General features: G+C 36.4%; 1 protein-coding gene across 4 annotated transcripts in view; it reads right to left on the reverse strand.

Annotated features, from left to right (window-relative positions):
- Positions 1–889: 889 nt before the first annotated feature.
- KIDINS220 (kinase D interacting substrate 220) overlaps positions 890–23,325 on the reverse strand; it is a 73,055-nt gene continuing 50,619 nt past the window's right edge. For 2 of the 4 annotated variants that reach the window (XM_021525442.3, XM_021525443.3), the window contains exons 23-30: positions 22,829–23,007; positions 19,546–19,772; positions 15,340–15,450; positions 14,449–14,505; positions 7,997–8,137; positions 6,123–6,221; positions 5,013–5,261; positions 890–3,269 (exon numbers count right to left, since the gene is read on the reverse strand). In XM_021525442.3, coding sequence (XP_021381117.1) covers positions 2,001–3,269; positions 5,013–5,261; positions 6,123–6,221; positions 7,997–8,137; positions 14,449–14,505; positions 15,340–15,450; positions 19,546–19,772; positions 22,829–23,007 — 2,332 coding nt within the window. In that variant the 3' untranslated portion in view covers positions 890–2,000. The remainder of the gene's footprint in view (positions 3,270–5,012; positions 5,262–6,122; positions 6,222–7,996; positions 8,138–14,448; positions 14,506–15,339; positions 15,451–19,545; positions 19,773–22,828; positions 23,008–23,325) is intronic. The other 2 variants (XM_021525444.3, XM_021525445.2) reach the window with 2 other exon arrangements.

Here is a 23,325-nt window from a genome sequence, read left to right on the forward strand (position 1 = left end):
TACCTCAAAACCATATGACAATTTGTCATATATCTACTTGGAGGACTTAAGATAAAATGATTCAAAATAATTTGCATCTTCTGTCAATACTATATGTCTATGGTCTTCTTTTACAAAACAATAATTATAAGTATCTTTCTGTCAAAAGATTTTACATCCCAAAAATGTAGTCTGAGAGCAGAGAAATGTACTCAACCCAAAAAAATGTTTCCAAAGATTTGGCAAAGTCTTACAAAGCTACACAGGCTTTGGGGGCTTTATACTTTGTTTTGGGAGGCTTTTTGGCTGAACTATTAATCTAATAGTGCACACAAGTTTCCAGTACTTCTGCAACACTCCTGATGAGTAAATTTTAATTCAACCAAATAACATACCAACCAAATCCAGAAATGTACAGATCACATCTCTAGTCCTGTAAGTTAAGACATCCATGGACTGAAAAAATAGAGAGCCTAGATAAAGGCAGAAACACTTCTGTTGACTCTGGCACAGAAATGCATCCTCTTGATTTGGAAAACAAAAGGCCAAGACCACAAGGTCCCTTGGGAAGCATCTGTTTGGAGATGCACTGGGCTATAAGCAAAGCTGTGCAAGCCACCAGCACATGTGACTGCCAAAACAGCAGGAATACTGCTCTGGAGTAGTGAGAGGTGTCCACTTCTCTGTAGCTCACAGCACTTAATTTAGAAATGTCTGTTTTGGCAACTTCTTTTATCAAATGTATTTTTATACTTATTTAGTATTATAATAAAAAGCATGTTGTTTTAATGCATGTAAAAGAATTGAATCTGTGAAGTACTTTAACCTATGACAACACGGATTTAAAATTTTTATCATGTGAAGAAACAAAGTACTGCAAATAAAAAGAAATTTGGACACAAGCCCAACATGCCAATTTATTTTTTATTTTCTTTCTATTAGCAGACTCTAGCTTGAACAATTCTTCCTCAAAACCATGCAGATTTCACTGGACAGTACAAGTATTTGCTATAACATCATTCAGGTACATTACTTAGATGATAAAAAAAATCTTCAAACACTGTACTTCAGAAATAAAGAAGCTGGAGAATAGCTTTGACAAGATTCCAAAAGGTATGCATTAGGTTTAAAATGGCAAACACTGCTTATTTTTCTTTCCATAACCAAATGATAAACACTGTATCAAGGAAAAACCACACACAGCCACAAATGCTTCATAAATTCAAACATCATATTCATACTTTATCCTTACAATATTTTAATCTGGTGGTTGCATCTACAGAGACCATCTATTGAGTGACTGCAAAACTGTGTACCTATAATAAATAATGGATCCACTAAGTCAATGATAAGGTATTACCTTATAAATAACTGCCAATTCCAGTGACACATCAAGACAACATTCCTTACAAACCTTATCACCACTCTACCCGAAGTTCACAAATTCAACAGTAACTACTGAACATACAGAGAGCAAAAGCGTACATATAGCCAAACAAGTACCTTAACACTCAAATTTCAACATATGTAATTTATGTTGCACACATTAATTCATACATTAATGCAGAGTTTGGTAAAGTTGTGCTATTCAATGTTTTGGCATCTTGAACATCAAATGGCAAGGATGGACAGCATTAACTTTACTTGCAGATATGGAGAATTAATGGAATGTTTAGATGGCATAAGTAATACATATCTCAAGAGAAAAGCAAAATCACATTGTACTTTTCATAATTAAACCATACTTCTGTAAAATCTGCCCCATACCAAACCTTTGCACACTGTTTTAACAAAGAACTGATTTTTCATTATGACAACTACTCCTTTTACATGTGGGGAAGGTCTGAAGTAGTTTGCTTCTAGTAAAAATTGCTCCTCCTTTCAGAGAAAATGACTGAAAATAAGCTAGGCCTTCTTTTAAAATAGTGAAAGCTTGAACTACAGAGATTAATGTAACCACAGACTGACAAAGAATTCCAAGCTGCAATTCATGAGCATATTCTTTTCAACCTGGCTGCTTTTCACAGGATACTCTCTCTCTCTTCTCCAAAACCAGCCCCCTCTGAGGCTGCAACGGTGTGGAGCTCTGACGAATCTTTTGAAAGCCTGGTATAACTTGAACGCTGGCCCCGCTTGTGAGTAGCAGTCTTCAGGTTCTCATTCTGAACTGCAGTTGAATTGGAACCTGAGCCAGGGTGCAGGATAAGTTGAGATGGATCTCTGATACCTTGTATTTCTTCAAAATTTTGATTAGCTCGATTGCTTGGAGCACTGTTGTTATTTAAGGTGACTGTACTAGGGGTTCTGTTTAAATTATAGACTTTCTGGCAGGCTGGCCAGCTCTCTTCGGGGCTACTTGCTATCAGGCTGCTTTCAGAAGGGCTTTTCTTATCTTCTGAGCAAATAGACATGCGAACCACAGCTGGATCTTGAAGGCCACTAAGGCTGTGTGGAATTCCTCTTTTTGCACTGTGACTGTCATCTTCAAGCTCAATGAGATTTGCCTTTTCAAGCTGTGAATCATCTGCTCCTTCATTGTGGAGGGAATGATTTGGAGAACTTTCATTGGATCTTACACCAGAGTCAGACGAATCTTTCTTATCCAAAAGGGCGTCTGTCAAATACTCCTTTGCTTTGATGAAGGTTCTAATAGGTTCAGAACCATGTTCTGGAGATTTGGGCTGCTTCTCTATTTTGGTATCTGTTTTCTTATCTTTACCTTCCTTAAGAAGTGGAGTATTATCTGACTCTTCAGTTCCTGACTCATCTTCATCACTGGGAAGTTTCTGATACCGGAGAGTAACTCCCTTAAGCTTTAAATCTGCAGCCTGGAAAATACTTGGTCTTTCCAAAGACTTCTTTCCTGGCAGAAGCTTGGAACCAGATTGATCAGATTTTTCATCTTCTTCAGTAATAGGATCCAAAGGAGATGCATCATTAGTAGAAACACCTGAAGTACTGTAATCAACATCATTCCTCTTCAGCAAAAAGGACTTTCTTCCATCATCTTGTTTCTGTTCACCATCTTTTCCTTTTTCCTGTTCTGCATTGGAGTGCAGGGAGCCCCCTGACGTGCTCTGGCCCATATAGAAAGCACTTGAGCTATGAGGGGAGGACCTCCCACTTACTGTGGTAGAATTGGCACCTCCTTCTAACTGTGACATTTGAGCAATATACTCTCTATATGCATCTCTGTACTCTGCCTGCACCTTGTCTGTAAGCTTTGATATTTCAATACTAGAATCTTGAGAGTTAAGACTTGAAAGACTTGGAGTTCTACGAGTTTGTGACTGGAAAAAAAAAAGAGAAAAAGGTAACTGTTAAATGAACTACTTATTTTTACTCTTATCAATCTTCTTATATGAAATAACTCAAAACATTAAATATGTACTTGAATTATTCTTTTCAATTGCTGCAAGATTATGCAAGTGAAACTGTAAACACTATAATTAAAATATTCTTACCATAAACATATATATGGAATCACACACACAAAATAAACTTAGAATATATTCTGATTGTAGGTTGCCATAATGGAAAATTTCTACAACACAAACATTTGAGACTAACTCTTTTTGAGCATATAATTATAAAAACTGGATTTGTAAGTCAAGATGGGCTTTTCTAATACATTTACTACATTTACAAAATTTGCATTTCATATTAGAAAGACAGCAAGAATTCATCTAAATGTTGAACAGGTCTTATCTGTTTTCAGAAAAATCGGTTTTCTCTTTGCCCCCACATCTGCTTTTAGAATTTGATTTTATTTCTCACTATCCTACTCTGATATCATTGGTAACAAACTAATTTCCCCAAGTGCAGTCTGCTTTGCCAATGATGGTCCCTGGTGAGTGATCTCTCCCTGCCCTTATCTTGTCCCACAAGCTTTCCATTACATTTCCTCTCCTCTGCCCAGCTGAGGAGGGCAGTGATAAAGAAACTTTGGTAGGCACCTGGCATCCAGCCAGGGTCAACTCACCAAACAGAGAAGCTGTAATACAAGTCAGTATTGACTTTAAACATACTAACAGGTAAATTCTAATGTTTTCTTAGGAACAAACTACTTTTCTCATTCCTTTGATTCAATGCTAGATAACTATATAGGCATCAGAAGAACTGTTTATTCAAATACATCAAATGTGTGTAATGCCACTTTGGGCTAGAAGAAACATATATTGATACTCCATGGAAATGGGAACAAAGGGTAATTGTATACTACAAACATACACAGGCATGCATGCACGCACTCAGAAATATCTGGGATAGGAATCTATCTCTGGGATATATATCCCAAACTCAGTTTCACAATTTTGATTATTGAAAGTATCACTTATAGTTAGGAATTTGGGGTGTCTTTTTATTTTATTGCACCTGCAAGATGTTAGAATTTACTTTTAGAGATGAAAAGGGCTCACCCCACTGGGTTTGCTATTTTTTTTTTTTTTTTTTAAATTCTAACTACTACTTAGTCACCAACTGATTAATCTTATTTCTTAAGGACAGACAAATGAAAACCCAACACTTCACATGATCTCATAAGATACAGAAGAAAACTGACCACAGTTCTGGAATCTATGAACAGGTTATATGTTGTAAGGAAAAGGTTCTAATGTCATGGGAGCACTGTCTATTTTCAAAAACATAACAAATATATTTGTTGAATGGGCTAAACTCTGGTTAGCACATAGCTAAAATATTTCATACACAAAGCCTGGGTAATACAAAAATACAGAAGCCTTGGAAGACACCACTCTAGGCTAGATGAGAAAAGCATGATAGCTTTAGTTTTTTTGTCACAAAGAGTGATTACTGCAACAGATTAGTAGTTTTCAGATGGCAAAAATTAAAGACTTCAACTCAGAGTATGGTTAGAGTTTACATCTCTGCAGAACTAGTCTTTACCAAGACTGAGAACTGAAAGCATCTGAACTATCCTAGAGACTTATTTCTTGACTTGTCTATAGCAAGCCTGGAAAAAAAACTCTTTTCCATACAGGTAAGCAAGCAGAATACATTTCTCTACTAAATACCTGCCAACTTAAGTTACTATGGCGTGGAGGAGCTTCATCAAGACCAATTGTGTTGAGTTCTTCAAAGCTGAAGTTCAGTGTGTAGGGAGCTTGACCAGCAAGACCTGTCAGCTCAGTGTGAGGCAGCTCGGTGCTATGGCCAGCACGGCGGCTAAGGTCACTGTGAGGAATTGCAGTTGTACCGTGCTCCGCTGCTCCACGAGGATCTTCCTGGGCAGCCTGATTTTCTGAATTTCTCATTTCAAGTATCTTAACGTGCAAAGAGAGAGAGTTTAAATGTAATTACATAAATAGAAGAAATTGATAAACAAGAATTCCATTAAAAATAGGAATGAGGAATTCACAGTTGTAAAAGTGTAACTATATATGCAGTTTTGACCATGAAAAAGTAGAAAAATCACTTGATAATACTTTTGTATTTACAAGTTATTCTTATTAGTGCTCAAACCCTTGAAGGAACCCACATGCCAGAAAAATACTTCAATTCTTGTAAAACTAGTAAGTGATAAATAATAGTTTCTAAAGCAAAACCAAACACTTTGTATCTAACAGTATATCTCATCATGTTTCTCATCATGTAATTCTTGGTGTTTTCAAGACTGACTTACAGTTGGAGAGACACTGTTATTTCAAGAAAGAAAACTGGCAATAGTCTAAAAATACTTAAGAGAAAACTCAGTTCTCTGTCATGTGTAACCCTCACTGTAACAGCCTGGCTGCTGAATTCCTTGCACTTATAAACACATACTTTGAATTCCTTGACTAACTTCAACAGTAAAACAGAAATTGAGAAAATAGTTATGACCATTTCATTAAAATAAGCAAATTTCAAAAAAGGGAACCCATACAGGAAAAAACAGATCCCACAAAAAAAGAAGGTGAAACTTCAGAGCTCACAATGAATTAAGATGCAAATTTCTAGGCAAACAGTTACTCATTACTGCTTAAGACAAAAAGACAAAATAACAAAATAGCAGATCCATTCATACTTTAAGACAATACTTACAAATTTAAAGATGATGACAATAAGGAAAAAATCAGAAAGAAAGAAAGACTAATATTGAGAAAGACTAATTTATGATGACCCGAACTCTGAACAGAAAGTCATACCATGCTCCTGAATAGGTGCCAGTCACCAAAATTCATATTCATTTCTTTTTTCAGTTCATCAATGTTGCACTGAGCCAAGACACGGCCATTTATATTTGCCTAAAAAAAATAAAACAAAATAATGTAAATTATGGATACAAGAATTATGACATGGCAGTAATAGACTACAAAGGTAGAGGTAAAGCTGGATGCAGAAGTGAAATTTCCCAAAGTCACTATTAAGTCAAATTCTATATAAAACCATATGTTTTTATAGAAGTCTATTTAGTGATGATTGCTGATGGACAAGAAACCCCTATGTGGCATGAAAAAAAAATGGAAATATTAAACCCCTTAAAAATGTGTATATAAAAGGCAATATGGTAAGTGTCCTACACACAGACATAAGAAAACAATACATAAGTGGTGAAAAATTTCAGGGACAATAAGCCACACTGATCTGCTTACATTTCTCCAGGTCAGAATCGAAATGGACTGCAGACACCCAAGCATTTGAAGATAATCAGACAATGAAGTCCCAGGCAGCATCTGACCCCTCCCTGGCTTGAGGAATCTAAGATCAAGTACTACCTCCATTAAGTTCCCCTTCTGCATAAAACAGGCTTACATTGCTCCTATCATCAGAAATTCCCAGGGACAGAAGATTAGACTTCTTTCTAATGTTCATCAATCAGAGGTCAACACAGAAGTGCTTAAACAAGATCTGTATTCTAGAAAGGTGACTCCTCCCAATGGGCATGTCTATATAGTGTTTAACTTCCAAAAACACCAAATTAAACACAGAACCATTTTCATTACATAACAACAAGAGGTATTTCTCTTTCTACCATATATCAGTGTATGGACAAAATGTAAAAGAGTAACCATGTATTGGGAGAGCAGCCAGAAAATGGAAGACCCAAGTGGAGAGCTCTGCTTATACTGAGAGATCTCAATGGTTTTTTACTCATATCTCAGCAAATGGTCTTAGTCAAACCAGGAAAAAGACCTGGCTGAGCCATTTTCTTCCTTCTTTTTTACATTATATCCCTTGTAAGAAACGCAAGAATATAAATAAGAGGAATCTCATTAGGGATAACTGATGAGCACATCCTTCTTTCACTCTAGAGCAAAGGAAGCAACTAAAATTTTTTGCAGCTTCACTTAATGACCTGCAATCTAACATCCTACTTCTTGCTTTGACTAACTTTGCTGAAGCTTCCTATGATAAACCTGTGTCTTAATGCTTGAATCAAATCCTTCCATATTATTCAGGATCTGGTAAGTTCCAGGACAAATTGAGCTCAGCAAAACCACTAATGACAACCCTCATATTTTCCCCTTCTTTCTTTGTAAAAAAGAGCACACAGAATGGTGAAAAAAAAAAGAGCAAAAAACAATTCAGTGTTAATGTATCTATTACAGAAAAGAGGAGAGACAGAAAAATATACAGTGACCTTTTTCTGAAGTGAATAGATGCGGGCTGTGATAAAGAAATGGAACCATCTTCACCATTCATTTACAACAGGAGAGATGTGCCAATTTTTCACAGAGAAAAAAGTAAGGGATACTGCTACCTAGATATAGAACACATTTGCAACCCTTTTTATTTTTTCATTACATGTGGTAATTTTGAAAACATTTTTCTTGCTTCTTTTCTCAGAATAACCAGTCTCATCAGCATTTTCCTTTTCAACAGAGAGCATTTTCTCTGAAAAATGAATGCTTGTATTAAAATGTCCTCCAAACTTGTTATGCACAGAATTTAGAATGTTAGTTTAACATCTGATGTATTTAAATAAACATTTTCAAGAGAAGAGGTAACTAAATATTTTCCTCTCCTTGTGTATCTCCATGTTTAGAAACTAAACACATTAATGAAATTTAGCTGATACCTTTTTTATAGTTGCAGAGTACTGAGGTAGCATGCTTTGGTCCAGACCATCTATCTGCTTTAGCTTCTCACACACAGCTTCCACACTCATTGTGCTCAGAGATACATGGGATATTCCTGTGGCTGACCCTGTGCCTGCTCCCTGTAAGTGAGAAAACATGCACATAAGACTTGTTCCAGTACTCAGTACACCCAGAAATTCACAATACACACTAACACAAATCAAGCTGTGTTCAACTATATTTCAAAATTGAGAGATGAGAATAAGAATGCACAGGCATTTTTAATTACTATCAGACTATCTATATATTGGGAAACATTCATTATATGTATTTATAGGAGAAAAAAACCAGCACCCTGAGTCCTGCCTTTGTGACAAAATAACCCCCCTACATAATTTTAAGTAAAGAAACATAACAATTAGAAATATTAAGCACAGGCAATGAAGTTTCACTCACAAATTTTCCTCTAACTTTAGTCAGTAGTAGTCAGTTTGGTTTTGGATGTTTGGGTTTTTTTCTCAAATAATGCAAATACAACTTAGATTTTTCTGTCTTAAAATTTCCTGGTTTATTATCAGACAAAGATTACCTAAAACTCAAAGACACTCAAAACAAAGATAACTCCTCAACTACTTGGATTAATTTTAAAAATATCTATTCATTTTCCAGAGGTTCCTTCAGCTCTATTTATGCAACATCAGCCAAGGGGCTGTATAAAACAGTACTGAAACAGCAGCACTGTAAATGGCCTAAAAGATACTACGAGGATGTTTCAAGTACCCCAAACTTGGGCAAGATTCAGGTAGAAACTATTTATAAATCAGCTCTGTAACACAAGAGTTGTCCTGTTAATGTTGCTAGTTTCTGGGAACTTCAAAGAAAGAGTGGAAAACTAAAACAAATGCATCTGCAGGTAGACAGTATATTAAGGCAGTATGTTCTTTAAAAAAAAACACATTCCCCCTGGATGGGAACCTATGCAGTGACACTAGTGATTCCAAATTCCTAAAAGCAAAATCAGAATCAGTTCTATCAGTTAAAAAATATTTGTATGCTCTCCACTTGTGAGGGAGGTTGAACCTTCCCTTTTTACTTAACACAAAGATTTGAGTGCAGCACTGTAGCCTGTGCAGCGAACACCTCATTTTGGGAGGATACAAAAGAGCTTCTCAGCTTCAGGGGTAATCATCACATGCACAAACCCTGGGATGTAAAAGTGCATTTTGACTATACAGTTAATCAAGTTTTATTATATTCCTCAAATTACCAATGAAGACTGGTTTTGGAGCTGTAATATTGTCTCCCATTTTTATTTAATTAATTTGAGGTGTTTAATCTTCCAGAATTAAATTACTAGATAAATTACTAAATTACTAAATCCCAATATATTGCTTATGAAAAACAAGAGTTATCACAGAGAATGCCATTAACCTTATCTGAATTACCTAAACCAGGATATTTACAAAGAATTTATTCAACTACTAATTCCAAGTCAGCAATCTAAAACCCCATTATCTACCACCTCAGAGTTCTGACTTACTCTTATCAAAGATATCATGATCTGGGGAACTAGGCACACTCCTGACCCAAGCTACTCTGAGTTTCAAAGTTTAGGTAATATTACATGTAATTCCCACAAAGTTCTCCCCAAGATGTCCTTGAAATGGACTTTAAAGTGTGCAACTATCAGCTCCATTTGGGAACACTACTGGGGGTTTTAGGGAATTTGAACTTGGCAGTTCACACACTTGTCTGGAAATAGCTGGGACACCAATCTTTGTTTCTCTAACCATTCATATTTTGTTTAATGTCATGTCAACTAGATAATAAACAAACAAAAGAGATATCCCATTTTCTGGGAAGGCAATCTACTTCAATTACTGCAAAAAATTAAACATTTTAATTCTATTCCAGTCTAGGCACTTAAACTAGGGGTTGTTATTCCTTTAGAGGACATGCCAGCAACTTTTCAGGTACTGCAATGTCTCCCTAATTAGGTGCCTACAACACCTAATTAGTTATCATATAGGCATCTAAAGGACAAATTTTAGGTCTTAATTTAGTCAGATTTTTAGCACATCTAAAATCTGTATCATGTCAAGGATATAAGCCAATCATCAAAATTATGAAAATGACAGAATGAAGCTTCACCCATAATCTATTTATCATATATTTCTTTTATGAACATCTTTAATTTTCCTCTTTAAGAAATCACCGTGGGTTATCCTTCAGAATACCAGCTTTATCCATTATTTCCTCATAAACCCACTATTTACTATTGGCATGAGTTAGACAATACATCAACAAAGACAAGATACTAAGTTAATTCAAATCTTAATTATTTTTTGAAAGAAAACTTATCAATTAAAATAAAAGAAACTATTTTAGCCAAAATTACTTTGTGGCACCACTAAAATAAATGGTCCCAAAGCAACATGTGTTAGCAATTGCCTTTGTTCTCAGAATCTATTAAATACATTATCTATGATATACCCAGAAATAAATGAAGAAAAGTTTTAAACACTTCTGATTTAACAAATTCTCATTCAGATCAAAATATTTTTCTAGCAATCAAGGACAAGCAATTCTTTCTGCATGCATTAAGACCTAGTTTAGAAACTTTGCTTTCAGTGTCTAAAAAAGATACATAAAAGCTGAAATATTTAGACTATTTTTGTTGAAGTGTGAACTGTTTGAAATAGATGCACGTTAGTCCAAATCATTCTTTATGAAAAGCACTCTCTGAAGAATAAGTAATGTAATAGCTTTAGGGATATTGTCATCATGTAAGTGAATTAAAACTGTACTTAAACTGACACATTTTTCAGCCTTAGTGGTTTTGTTAGAGATGCTTAGAGAACATTAGTCTGAAAAGTATTTGCCATGCAAAAGCTAAAAGCAGCTTGTCAAAACAAACCTCAAGGCTAGTAATGAGCATTAGTTTACAGACAGCCCAGCATGAAGCACCAGTATGATAGCTTCTGGAATGACTCTGAAACAAGTGAATGAGAATTCACAAAAAGTGGCTGTACCTGTCTGTTTTTGTTTAACTCAGATTTACACAGCTTTGAGAAAAGGACAAAACAGAATTAAAGAAACAACAGCTTAAAGTGACATCACAAAGGCTGAACATACAGAGAACATGCTTTGAAGTGAAAAAGATATCAGGGTTAGGACAGACACAGGATATTTTCATAATGTAATGAAACTTTTAAAAAAGGTCTTCAAAATATACATTTAGGATATGCTATACAAATACTATTTTTATGAGCAGACTATTCTGTTTTGCATTTGTAAAAAACCCACTTGCTATAATCTGTTTTGCATAAAGGTTTTAGATTATGTTTCTGACAGAAAATCCTCCTTTTAATGAAAACATTCTCCTGCCATCTCAAGATCACATTATAGTACCAGTGTACTCAAATAACTTTTCACACTTCTTTCTAACCAAATCTACCAATGCCCCTTGCCCCACCCCTCCCACCCCAAAAGCCCCCAAAACAAACCAGCACCACCCACAGAATAGAAATGTTATTTCTTACAAGCACAAATATTCAAAGCACAAAAACACTACACAAAAGCCAACAGCACTGGAAAATCTGTAAGAAAACTCCACACATTTTCATTCATGCTCAAACTTTTGAAAAGTACTTCCAGTTTCTTAAGAAGTACTCTACGTTTATCTATACTACATGGTCTGGGCCACATTAGTCCTCATTCAAAGCACACATAATACTACATCTTAATGGATTATATATTCAGTGCAGTATGAAAAAATGTATTTAAACAAAGTAATTTTATTGGAACAAGCTACTTCCTAAGAAGTCAAAATTAACAATGCAAACTAAAGCACAAAATCAAGTTTATGACAGATAAGCACTGCTAATGCTAGTTTGATTTCTAACATAAAAGGAGATGCTGTGAACCATTCCATGTTACCATTCCATGACTGGTAACACTGCAATCCACCTACAAACTCTTCAAAAGGGCACTCTAGAAGCTTTTGCAGTTATTCAGAAATAAGCATTTGTACAGTAAAGCCAGCAGAAATGCACGTTTGTCTCCATCACAGATGTCAAAGGCTGGCATCTTAAGACTATTTCCATTAGTGATTCAAGCTGATAACCTAAAATTTGCAATGCACCTTCATGCTGATATAACTAAATACATATTTGGTCAACTTACCAGTTTGACATCTATGTTTTGATCCACTCAGCAAAGAACAGTAAACTATGGTCTGAGATAGACAAGTTTTATCATCAGCAACAGAATCTAAGTATAGAAGGTGGCTAAAGTAAAATGCTTGATAGAGGATGACTATACTCAAAATATTTTTTTACTAAGCTAACCTAAACTTACACAGATATTATGAAACTAATGATGATGGTCTGGAATTTCAGAACTTGGTCACTCCAACATCAGACTGACAACAACAGCAGACCTGTAACTAGATCATGTAACAGCCTCCACTCAGTTCTGTCAACTCATGCAATAAGCAGAAATTATGATCTGTATGAAAAGAATTATACTCCTCAGTAATCCCGGTTTTTTGCCCTCTTATGACTCAAGCATTCAAAACAATGATTATTCTCTATTTTACACAGGAGTTGCAACATTCTGGCTCCTTGCCAGTTTATAGCATGAAAGACAATTTTGATTCTACATGCTCCTCTTGTTTTCAATCACCAAATAAATTACACATCTTGGTGTTCATTAACTACTTTGTGTAGGTTTTTTTACTTTATTTAATTACTTTGTGTGCATCAAACCATTTAATAAGTTGGATCACTTATACAGTAGCAACGACCCATCAATTAAGAGCTACCTAAATAGATGGATTAAATTATTGTACCCATCATCTACAGATAATTGTAGCACATAACACAAATACCATACTGTTTCCTTTCACAGAAAATTCAATGAAGTTGACAAAAGAAGTGGATTTAGAGTAGATGAAACCCTGATAAGACAGTGCATATCATATCCTGACTAACAACCTTCTTGTCAACTTTCCAAGAGACTTTAAAAAAAATTCAAAGTTTTAGATTTACACCTATTTAGATAGGTAAAATAGTGCTAAGTCTTAGAAAAGTATATGGTCTGATACGCTGCATTACAGAGACTCACAATAGTATAAATTAAATTAATAAACAGATCTAATAAAATCTTCCATTATCATTATATCAAAAGAAGTTTCTTTTTAATGTTTTAATTCCTGTATTTTCTTACTTGGAGGCAGTAGGTTACTTAATTTACAGGAGTCTTTTAAACTGCTGTTTGAAGCTGCACCTAAATGTGTGTCAAGATACACAGCAGCAAGCAGCAGAGACACCCAGTTTGAGTTCTGCTGCTGGAACTCATTCACTACTTTGCCCCAAGACTAAATGCCACTTTTCCTGGCTTGTGCCCATTGTCACAGTCAGAGAGACACACACTCCTCAGCCATCACACTAATACTTTTGAGAAAGTCCTTCATTTTCCTTGCACTGACAAGTCTCAAAGGTCTTGGAAAAGAATGGGATACTGAGACAAGGAATCAAACACAAGGATGGCATTTCCAAAGGAAAAATTACTCCAAAGTCATCCCTTCACAGAAGGTTAAAAAGGACTTTGGAGAGAGAAATTCAGCATACCTTTTCCATTACAATGCACATACATGGCTTCTCAGTGAAAGTTATGTACAATTAAACAGAGTTTGGAATCTGTGTGGGGTTTGATTGTTTTTTTCATTGCACAACAGTAGAAAGACATCTTTGCAATTATTTACTAAAAGAAAAAGTAAATGCAATCAAATTATAACTTTTGCCAAAAACTATTGGCAGGAAATATTAAGAGAATCATGACAGTCACATTAAACTCTTTGTTTTGGTATAAATCAGTTACCATAATCAGAGTTAAAACTCATACCATAAAGATGACATCCTAAGTAGGAATACTTAGGATAAAACAAAACAAGTCATAGAAATGGTAACTGTTAACATTCTGACTCAAAAATAAGCTTATGACCAGTAATGTTTTATTTTTCCATTTCTATCAAAGCTGCCTTATACTGTGTTACCTGCAATAGCTTTATGTCACCAACTAAAGAAGAAGGGTTCAGACGAGAGAGTTGACTGAAGCAGAAAAACACAATTACTTCTAGAATTTAAGCACTGAATGACCAGCTGTCATTCTACACTCTGCTCAGCTACCACGACACTTTACTGAAAGCTCACCACAGCTACTGAGAAAGGCAAGGGGAAAACTACAGGGGAAAATAGAGTACGTCTTACAAGTGAAATATTAGCTTTTAAATTCATTCACGAACTACATTAGTTTTCAACTACTCTATTTGCCCACCAAAGCCACTGATGCAGTGTTAGTGAACTGCAGTTATGATTAATGCAGACTCATTACTGCTGAAAAAGCAATGAGATGCTAAAATTTCCACACCACATGACTACTCGTTTACCATTGAGGGGTCTGTGGGTGAAGGAAGCCCCTCATCAGCATCCTCCTTGATAACATCCTAACAACAACAAAATATTATGGTTTGGGTAAAATGATCAAGGGCTCAACAAAAATTATGAAGTAAACAGTGAATGAGAATGATCTCATAATACATAATTCAATAGAAATACATTTGTTTTCTTTAAATAATAAAAGCTTTTACCACCTTTTAACAGCCTTGCTCATTGTATCAATACCCTAGAATTAAAGCAACCAATAAGTGAGGCTTTTACTTTATCTTTCCTTAGTTCATAATTCCATTTGAACAGCCATCTGTCAGTAAAATAAATAATTGTAAAAAGGATATTTATTATTCTATAGGAAACTAGGAAAGTCTGCTAGTTTTGCCCTTCTAATGGGTAAAACTGAATTATATGTACTTGCAAAAACACTTAAGATAAAATGTATTTTGTTTTATTTAAATATTAAAAATATTTCTTTTAACATTTAAATTTGATCTTCCAGTTTCTAGCATTTTTACAACATTAAAGGATGTAATTTTGTCTTCTCCAGATACAAAGAATTTATGACATTATTAAAAAAACCTGAACATAAATTTACAAGTAGCACTTATTTTGTTATATCACTACATCTATTTTGACACTATAGTACAGTTGGCATTTTCATTAACATATTTTTTGCCAGTATCACAGGTGATTCTCCTCTGTAAAGAATTTCTAAAGTTAAAACAAAATACATTTACATTACATGTCAGTAACACCTCTGCTTAAAATATTTATAATATAAAGCTTATACTTGTCTAACAGAGAATCATCATTAATAACCTTCAATTTCATTACTCACTATATTTATTGTCTAGGTTAGTATTTTAATTACCCTTCAAAATACTTACTAGGCCATTGTTCTGATCTCTGGACAAACTCGTTTTTAGTGGTGGACGTGAGATGAGATGAGAACTGCCAGGGTAATACCTTGGCATGTAAAGATATGGGGCAAAGAATGGCTATGGGAAAAAAAAAGGTGTAACAAAAAAGGGACAAACAATTACACAAATCAAAATGTAATAATAATAAAATAAAAAATCATTACAACAAAACACATCCTCTAGTTGAGTTCATAAAGTAAAAAAGAGCAATTACTAATAGCTTTCTTTACTTTTGCATTGAACCATTGAACAGAATTAAATCAAAAGCTCTGGAGTGAATTCTTCAAAATCAGTCAGCAAACAACCCCCTTTTTTTCCTCCAAGTCAATGGGTGCTCTGGTATAGTTCACTGGAGGAACAGAGTCAGAATGGTTTTGGTAGCTACACTCTAACATCTGCTTTCAATATGGGAAAAGGATAATTTAACAATAATTCTGACAATTTCACTCCAACCTTATCAACTAAAAACCAGCAAAACTTTGAGTCAATTGTCAATAGCCAAGACAATTGTACCAAATAAACAATAAGTGTGATACATAATAGCATCACTAGAACTTCCCATATTTGTGGCACCCAACCTGAGGGCTTCCACAAAAACTAGATTTTATAAACATATGAACAGATGCTTCTAGCAGACAGTACTGGAGCTTTGTTTTGCTGGAAATACATTAATGCATGTTGTTCAATACAAATACCATTTTAAGGATCAGTGTTAATTTAGACTTTAGGAAAAGCAGAGTTACAGCATTCATTGCTTTCAACTCATTGCCAAGTTCTTAATACAACTACCCACCCCTCAAAAAAATAACAAACTAAAAACCAACAAAACACCATAAAAACCTAAAAGAAATCTCAAAACAATGGCTGCATTACTGATTTCTGACGTTTGTATGTGTAGTATTTTCAAAATTGTATACTTCAGGTACTTCACAAGAGAACATATTATTTGATTTGTGTTTCTGCACATGACAAGATGCTGATTAGTGTACAACACCAAATTCAGTATAGAGTAGATAATACTATGACTAAAGAGAGAACCAATGAGGAAGGAATAAAATTTGTTGAAATATTTAGATTTGCCAATAAGGACTTAAAAACTTCTGTATTCAGAAGCAGCTCTAAATGAACTGAGAAATCCAAGTTTAATTTCTCAGTATATCATTTATGTAGGCAGCATATGCTACAACTTCAAGCACTTTATGGAAAATAAAAATGGTTCCATATTCTTAGCTGCTAGAGGTAGATTCTAAGCACTTTCACACAATTACCACAAAAATTTCATATGCTCTTCCAACATACAAAGTAAGACAATATTCATTGTAACCATTTGTCTAAATGGGGAAGTTTGGTTACCTAGCCTTTGCCTTACGTTATTTGGCTAGTATAGAATGATGCAGGAAAGTTCACTGAATTAAAACTATTCCACTGTCATAAGGCACATTCTACAAATAATATGAACTTTTTTTTGAAGCAAAATTAATTTCCAGAAAATACCACAGAATATTTTAATGCCTCAGTTTTCCAATAACAGCTTAAACCATGTGGAAAACCCCCCAAGCATGAAATGCTTAACAATCAAACTGCATTCAAGTGCCCAGCTCTCACTGCAGAGCCTCTTCTCTGAAACACACAGGGAGTTTGCTGGTTGCATGATATCAGACTACAAAGCAATGGAAAAACTCTGTCCACTAAGGCAATTATCCCACAATCCTCTCATAACTTCCAATCAACCCCTGGGCGCATTTCAGCTACTCCACTGTTTTCCAGTTGTGGGATTAATCCTCCATTACAGGCCAAGCACTTCAGACTCAATCTTCATTTGAACTACAATACAGGTATCATGAAAACATGAGATCAATATAAATATATATTGGGCATAAACCAGTGCACAGTTGCTCTTCAAGTCTGCAGACATCCTACAAAGCTTAATGGATGTAGCAAAACACAATTTTTTTCAAATAGAAAAGAATTTTCTCCTCTTTTATATTAAAAAAAAAAAAAGTATTCACATACCATCATTTCTTGTTCCCACCCAGGAAATCCCAATTAGACTTGACTACTGCTCTGACCTTCCCTATAAGAAACATCATCTCCACAATGATCCATGAGAGCAGCAATTTTGAGAAGCTGAACTTGAATTCAGCTTCCAGCCAGGATGTTAGAGAGTGGTAAACAGTACATGTCCAGCTTGGCCCTATACTGAGAGCCAGAGTGCTAAATTGAAGAACTTCTAAATGGGACAATAATCTTCCCTTTACAGCTAACCAGAGGGAAAACTGGGTTTTAAACCAAAAATTAATAGATTACATCACTGGAAGTTCCTGGTCCATAACATAGGAGAATCTAAAGAAAAAATAATACACACATAATAAAAAAACCCTGTATTTTCCAAAAATAAAGTCTTTTCCCCAGCAGCTCAAGTGTTTTTTTCTTAAGCATAAATTAATGCTTAAAGACAACAGGATATGAACCATTTACTGGTCAGAATATGGCACACATCCCCAGAACTGAGGGTGTTTTTGAATAAAATCCAGCCATTTCCACAGAAGTATTTGAATCCATTGTGTTGTGTCATACCAGTATCCAAGACCTCTCTCAGAAACTTCTATTGGGAAGAGTCTGTTCTTCAGTTCTATTTGGTTTTTTAAATACCATTTTTACAAAAACGTGAGAAATGAAATATGATTTAAAATGCTGAAGGAACAGTTTTTCAGGATGAATTTTCTACTTTTAAAAGCTTCTCATCACTTATCTCAGTATGTGGTGTTCATGACAGTACCTTTATGGGTCTAGAGTAATGAATACAGTTCTCTGACAGTATTTATTAAGTGACACACTAAAACCAATTATACTTCAGAAGGGTAGTATAAAATTCCAGTGAAAATGGCCAAAATTGAAGTATTTTAGTCTTCAGCTGGCAAAAAAGTAAACACGTCTGTAAGCCTTAACAAAAATGAACAAATAAACTCTTTGTAAGAACAGTCTATGACTCACCAATGATTGTTTCTCTAATGCTTATTGGAGCCAAAAATCCCCATACAGGTTTCAACAGTTTATCACCCCTGACTTTAAACCTTGTCATGTACAGTAACACAAAACAGGACAAAATAAACAGAAAAACAGGGCTTCTAACAAAACAGCTACTTGGACTAAGCTGAATTAGTACCAACACAAATATTCATGTGTTAAGCATTTATCAGTGTTGGACTACTTCAAAATATAAGTTATTTTCAACAAAACAGCATACTGTCACTTTCTTGAACGTATATAAGAATCATGTTGGAATAGATAACTTTAAAAAAGTTCTCGCCTACATATATATTTTTTTGCCTTGGCTAACAAACACTGCTTTAGGAATAACTCAATTTACTTTTCACCTGAATAGGTCATATGTTTATCTACAGTCAAATCTACTTAATGTTGAGGCTATTTCCTGTATATAGAAGCATGCTATGACTTATATCAGTTCTCTGGGGTTTTTTTGTGATAGTACTGCAGAAAAAAAAGTGAAAAATAAAGTTTTAAAATACTGAACACATCCCACAAAATTAGAAAAGTTTAGACTCTCTTCAACTACACAATAAAGCACACCATTCAATTTTCACATGAGCCATTCCCAGGACTATGTTTTCTGAGGCCCACAAATAGCTCAAAAACATAAGTTTTATACAATTCATGTTAATTCCTTTAAATGAGTATAACACCAGCTTAGGGAAAAGATTATGGAATAACTTTAAAAAGAGACAAAAGGGAAGACAGACATACTTTGTTATAATCTATCTCCCCATTTGAGTTTCTGTATGTTTTAACAAAAGTAACCAAAAGAAGATGGGAGCCCTTCCAATATCTATGAGCATGTGAACAACTGAGCACAGTTTACCCCCCACAAAAAAACCCCAACAAAACAAAAACAAACAAAAAACCCCACCAAACAAAAAAACCCTACCACACCCTACAAATGAGCAGTATCTCAAAATTCTTTTTTCTCCTTTGTTATTTGTTGTTCTGATGCCATTTAACATGTTTCTTCTCCAAACAACAGCGACTGAACATTACTGTAAAATTTGTCACTCCTAAATAAAACTTGCATGGGTATTTGAATATTTCATAGATGACATGTGAAGTATTACCAGACTAAATCAGAAGAATGTTAATTGGATCTCGATTATTTACCCGATTGTAAAAGGGATGCTGAGGTCCTGTCATACCACTATAGTAACTGCTGTGGGGCTGGGGGGATAAAACTCCACTATTGAAAGGCCCATTGAAAGAGGTTGTAGAAGAGCAAGCTGAGGAAGGCTGACTGAACAGAGATGTTGCTCTAGCAGGTGCCTCATGTAAAGGCAAGGTGGGATAAGGAAGTCCTCCAATATTCATCTGATCTCTTGCAGCACGAACATCTGAAAAATAAATTCATAATGATATTATTTTGCTTGAAGTATTTGGGAAAGTTTTTATTTGTTTGCCAATTCACTACAGTACATTTTTGTACATTTAACTCCCATCAGAACTCATCAAGTAGAACATCAAGGTAGTCAAATCTCAGCTGGATTTGGTTGATTCCTCTTGATGATCACATCTACACAGGAGGCTTTAGGAAAGTTAGGATGGTTTATCACATAAACTTATATAACATACTAATTCTCTCTAAACATTTAGATTTTTTTTTAAATGTGGCATAAAGGAACCTAACAGTCACTCTCCAAGAGAAGCTGCTCCAAGGCTGGTCTGTACCATGGCAGAGTGACAAATCCCAGCACACAGAGGCCTTTTCTGATCCACCAGGGGCTGTCAATGTTCTCACAACAGTTGCTACAAAGACCTGAGAGTTGCCAAAGAAACAAAGGTCCCCAACAAGCCTAGCCCAGGGAGTATGACAAGGTAGCTTGTGTGGCCAGGGTGCAGGAAGGGTGCAGTCACCCTACTCAAGAGGTGAGCCCCCTTTAGTGGTCATCATCCTCTCAGAAGGAGCTCAGATAAGAAAAGGCATCCACGTAAGATAAGGCACCAACCCATGCTCTCTGCACTCACCAGAAAGGATGTGACAACACAAACAGAACTCCTATCCAGATCTCAGCCTGGGGATGGGGCAGAGCCTGTCACCAGTGTTGCATGGTAGTAGAGACAACAGCTGTGTGGGACATGACCAGGCAGAAAACCCTGGTCCAGCCTGGTGTCAGAATTAAGTAACAAAGCAGAAAGATTAAGAAGCATGAGAGAGTCAGAGGACAGAGACTGCTGGAATCATGCTCTGGCCTCCCTGAGACAGAACAACCACCAGAAAAAAGCCAAGATCCAGGGAACTCTGTATTCTCCTCACAAGAGGCAAAAGGCAACTGTACCAGGGGACATTCATGTTGGATATCAGAAACAATTTCTCCACTGAATGTCTTATAGAGATCAACCAGGAACTCCTGAGGTAACAGTAGCCAACAGGGAAACACCACTGAAATACTTCAAAGAAAATAAAGGGTGTTCCTCTAAGAAGGTGACACAGCTGACAGCCCACCTCAGGTGCCTCTACCTCAGTGCACACAGACGGGGCAACTAACAGGAGGAGCCAGAAGCCACCATGCTGCTAGAAAGCTGTGACCTATCTGCCATTCCAGAAACCTGGTGGATGAATCCTGTGACTGGAGTGCAACTATTGATGGCTGCAGGCTGTTCAAATGGGACAGGAGAGGAAGGAGGGGAGGAGAGGCTGCCCTCTACATCAAGAGATGGATAGATTGCAAATTCTTAAAAACAGTAGGAAGGAGGACCCCAGGAACTAGCGACCTGTCAGCTTCACCTCTGTGCCTCCGAAGATCATAGACCAGATCCTCTGAGAAGTTTTGCTAAGGCACACGGTGGACAGAGATGATTCAAGACAGCCAGCAACAGCTTCACGAAAGGGAAATTGTACCTGACCAACCCTGTGATGGAGTGACTGCATCAGTGGACAAGGGAAGGGCTAGAGATAACATTTTTCTGGACTTCTACAAAGCTTTTAATGTAGTCCCTCCCAGTATCCTTCTCTCTACACTGGACATATATTTGATGGGTAGACTATTACACAGAGAAAAAATTGGGTGTGGACAACGGCATCCAAAAGGTAATGGTCAATGGCTCAGAGTCCCAACAGACATCAGTCAATAGTGGTGTCCATCAGGTCCATACTGGGACCAGCATTATTTAGTATCTGCATTAACCACATGAATGAAGGGATGAGTGCATCCTCAGCGAGTGTGCAGATGACACCATGCTGAGTGGTGCAGCTGACACACCTGAAGGATGGGATGTCATCCAGAGGGACCTGGACGAGCTCAAGAAGGGGACATATGAGAATCTTATGAGGCTTAATAAGACCACCTGGGTTTAGTCAACTCTCAGCAACAATCCAGGCTGGGGGATGAACAGGTGCAGAGCAGCCCTGCTGAGAAGGTCTTGGGGGTGCTGGTGGGTGAAAGGCTGGACTCAACCAGCCATGTACCCTTGTAGCTCAGAAAGCCAAACATGTCCTGGGCTGCATCCAAAGCAGTGTGGGCAGCAGGTGAGGGAGGAATTCTGCCACCTGCAGTACTGCATCCAGCTCTGGGATCCCCAGAACAAGCCATCAATGTATTTGAGCAAGTCCAGAGGAGGCCACAAAGTTGACTGATGAGGGATGGAACACCTCTACTATAAGGAAAGGCTGAGAGAATTGTGATTTTTCAGAAAGAAGGCTTTGGGGTGACTTAATTGCAGCCTTCAGCACCTGGAGAGCGCCTGCAAGATAGGTGGAGAAAGATTCTTTACAGGGATATGCAGTGACATGACAAGGGGGAATGGCTTCAAACTGATAGTAGGTTTTGAATTCTTTACCACAGAGGTGGTGAGGTACTGGAGCAGGTTGACCACAGAACTTACGGAAGCCCCAACACTGGAAGTGTTCAAGACCAGGTTGGATGGGCTTCTGAGCAACCTGGTCTAGTGAAAGGTATCCCTGCACATCACAGGGGGGTTGGAATAAGGTCCCTACCTACCTAAGCCATTATAAGACTCTAAGGAACAACTCCCCTAGGAGGAAAGGCTGACAGAGTTGGGTTTCTTCAGCCTGGAGAAGGCTTTGTTTCACTGGTTTAATTTCTACAGGGTTTTACAGTACTCTCAAAATTGTTAACAAAGATCTGAATTCAACCTGCATCTCTTCTGCTAAAATATACGTGTGTGTATTGGTTTCCTCCATCTCCTAAAGCGCTCTGCAAAGCAACAACAGTGGACTTTGCCCTCGAAAAGGAAAGTTTTAGTCCAGGATAGTCTGGCTGTTATAGCAAAACTATTAAGTGAAACCGAATGGCCTCTTACTGAAGACAAATCAGACAATCTGAAGGTATGACTTGATGAACAAATGAGCATTCAATGTGACATGCCAAGTAGCTCTACTTAAAATAAATAATAGATTTGTCATTTTCCATGTATTTGAAAGCATACTCACCTGCAATGATTTCTCGTAGCTTGGGATCCAAGTTCACTGTACAAGGCAAAAAGGTTCTTACATCACGTGCAACAAGGACAGGTGTTCGTGAGGATAAAAATACTTCAAAATTCCGTATATCTGCATCAATTTCAAGTAGAGGTTCAACATCTTTAGTTGTAGGAATATTCTTTGAAATTCTGAGGAGTGAAATTAGATACATCATAAAGCATATTTATTAGAGTATGACTTCAGTTTACAAAGTGATATTCTAGGGTGAAATACTAGTACACTTGCACCTATTCTCCCTACTCGCTGAAAAATAGGAGAACCCATAAAAGGCTGTGCTGTCTGCAGAAAAATCAATGTAATGTTTTCTAATATGCAAAAAACCTCAGACTGCTGAACAATCTGATCTAATGGTATGCTTCAGAGAGATGTCCAAGAAGCCATACATCAGTAATGTCAAATGCCAAGTAAGGGGAAGTTAACATTTGTGAACTTTAACCCCAAACACC

This window comes from Lonchura striata, chromosome 3, assembly GCF_046129695.1.
Source record: "Lonchura striata isolate bLonStr1 chromosome 3, bLonStr1.mat, whole genome shotgun sequence".
Lineage (NCBI taxonomy): Eukaryota > Metazoa > Chordata > Aves > Passeriformes > Estrildidae > Lonchura > Lonchura striata.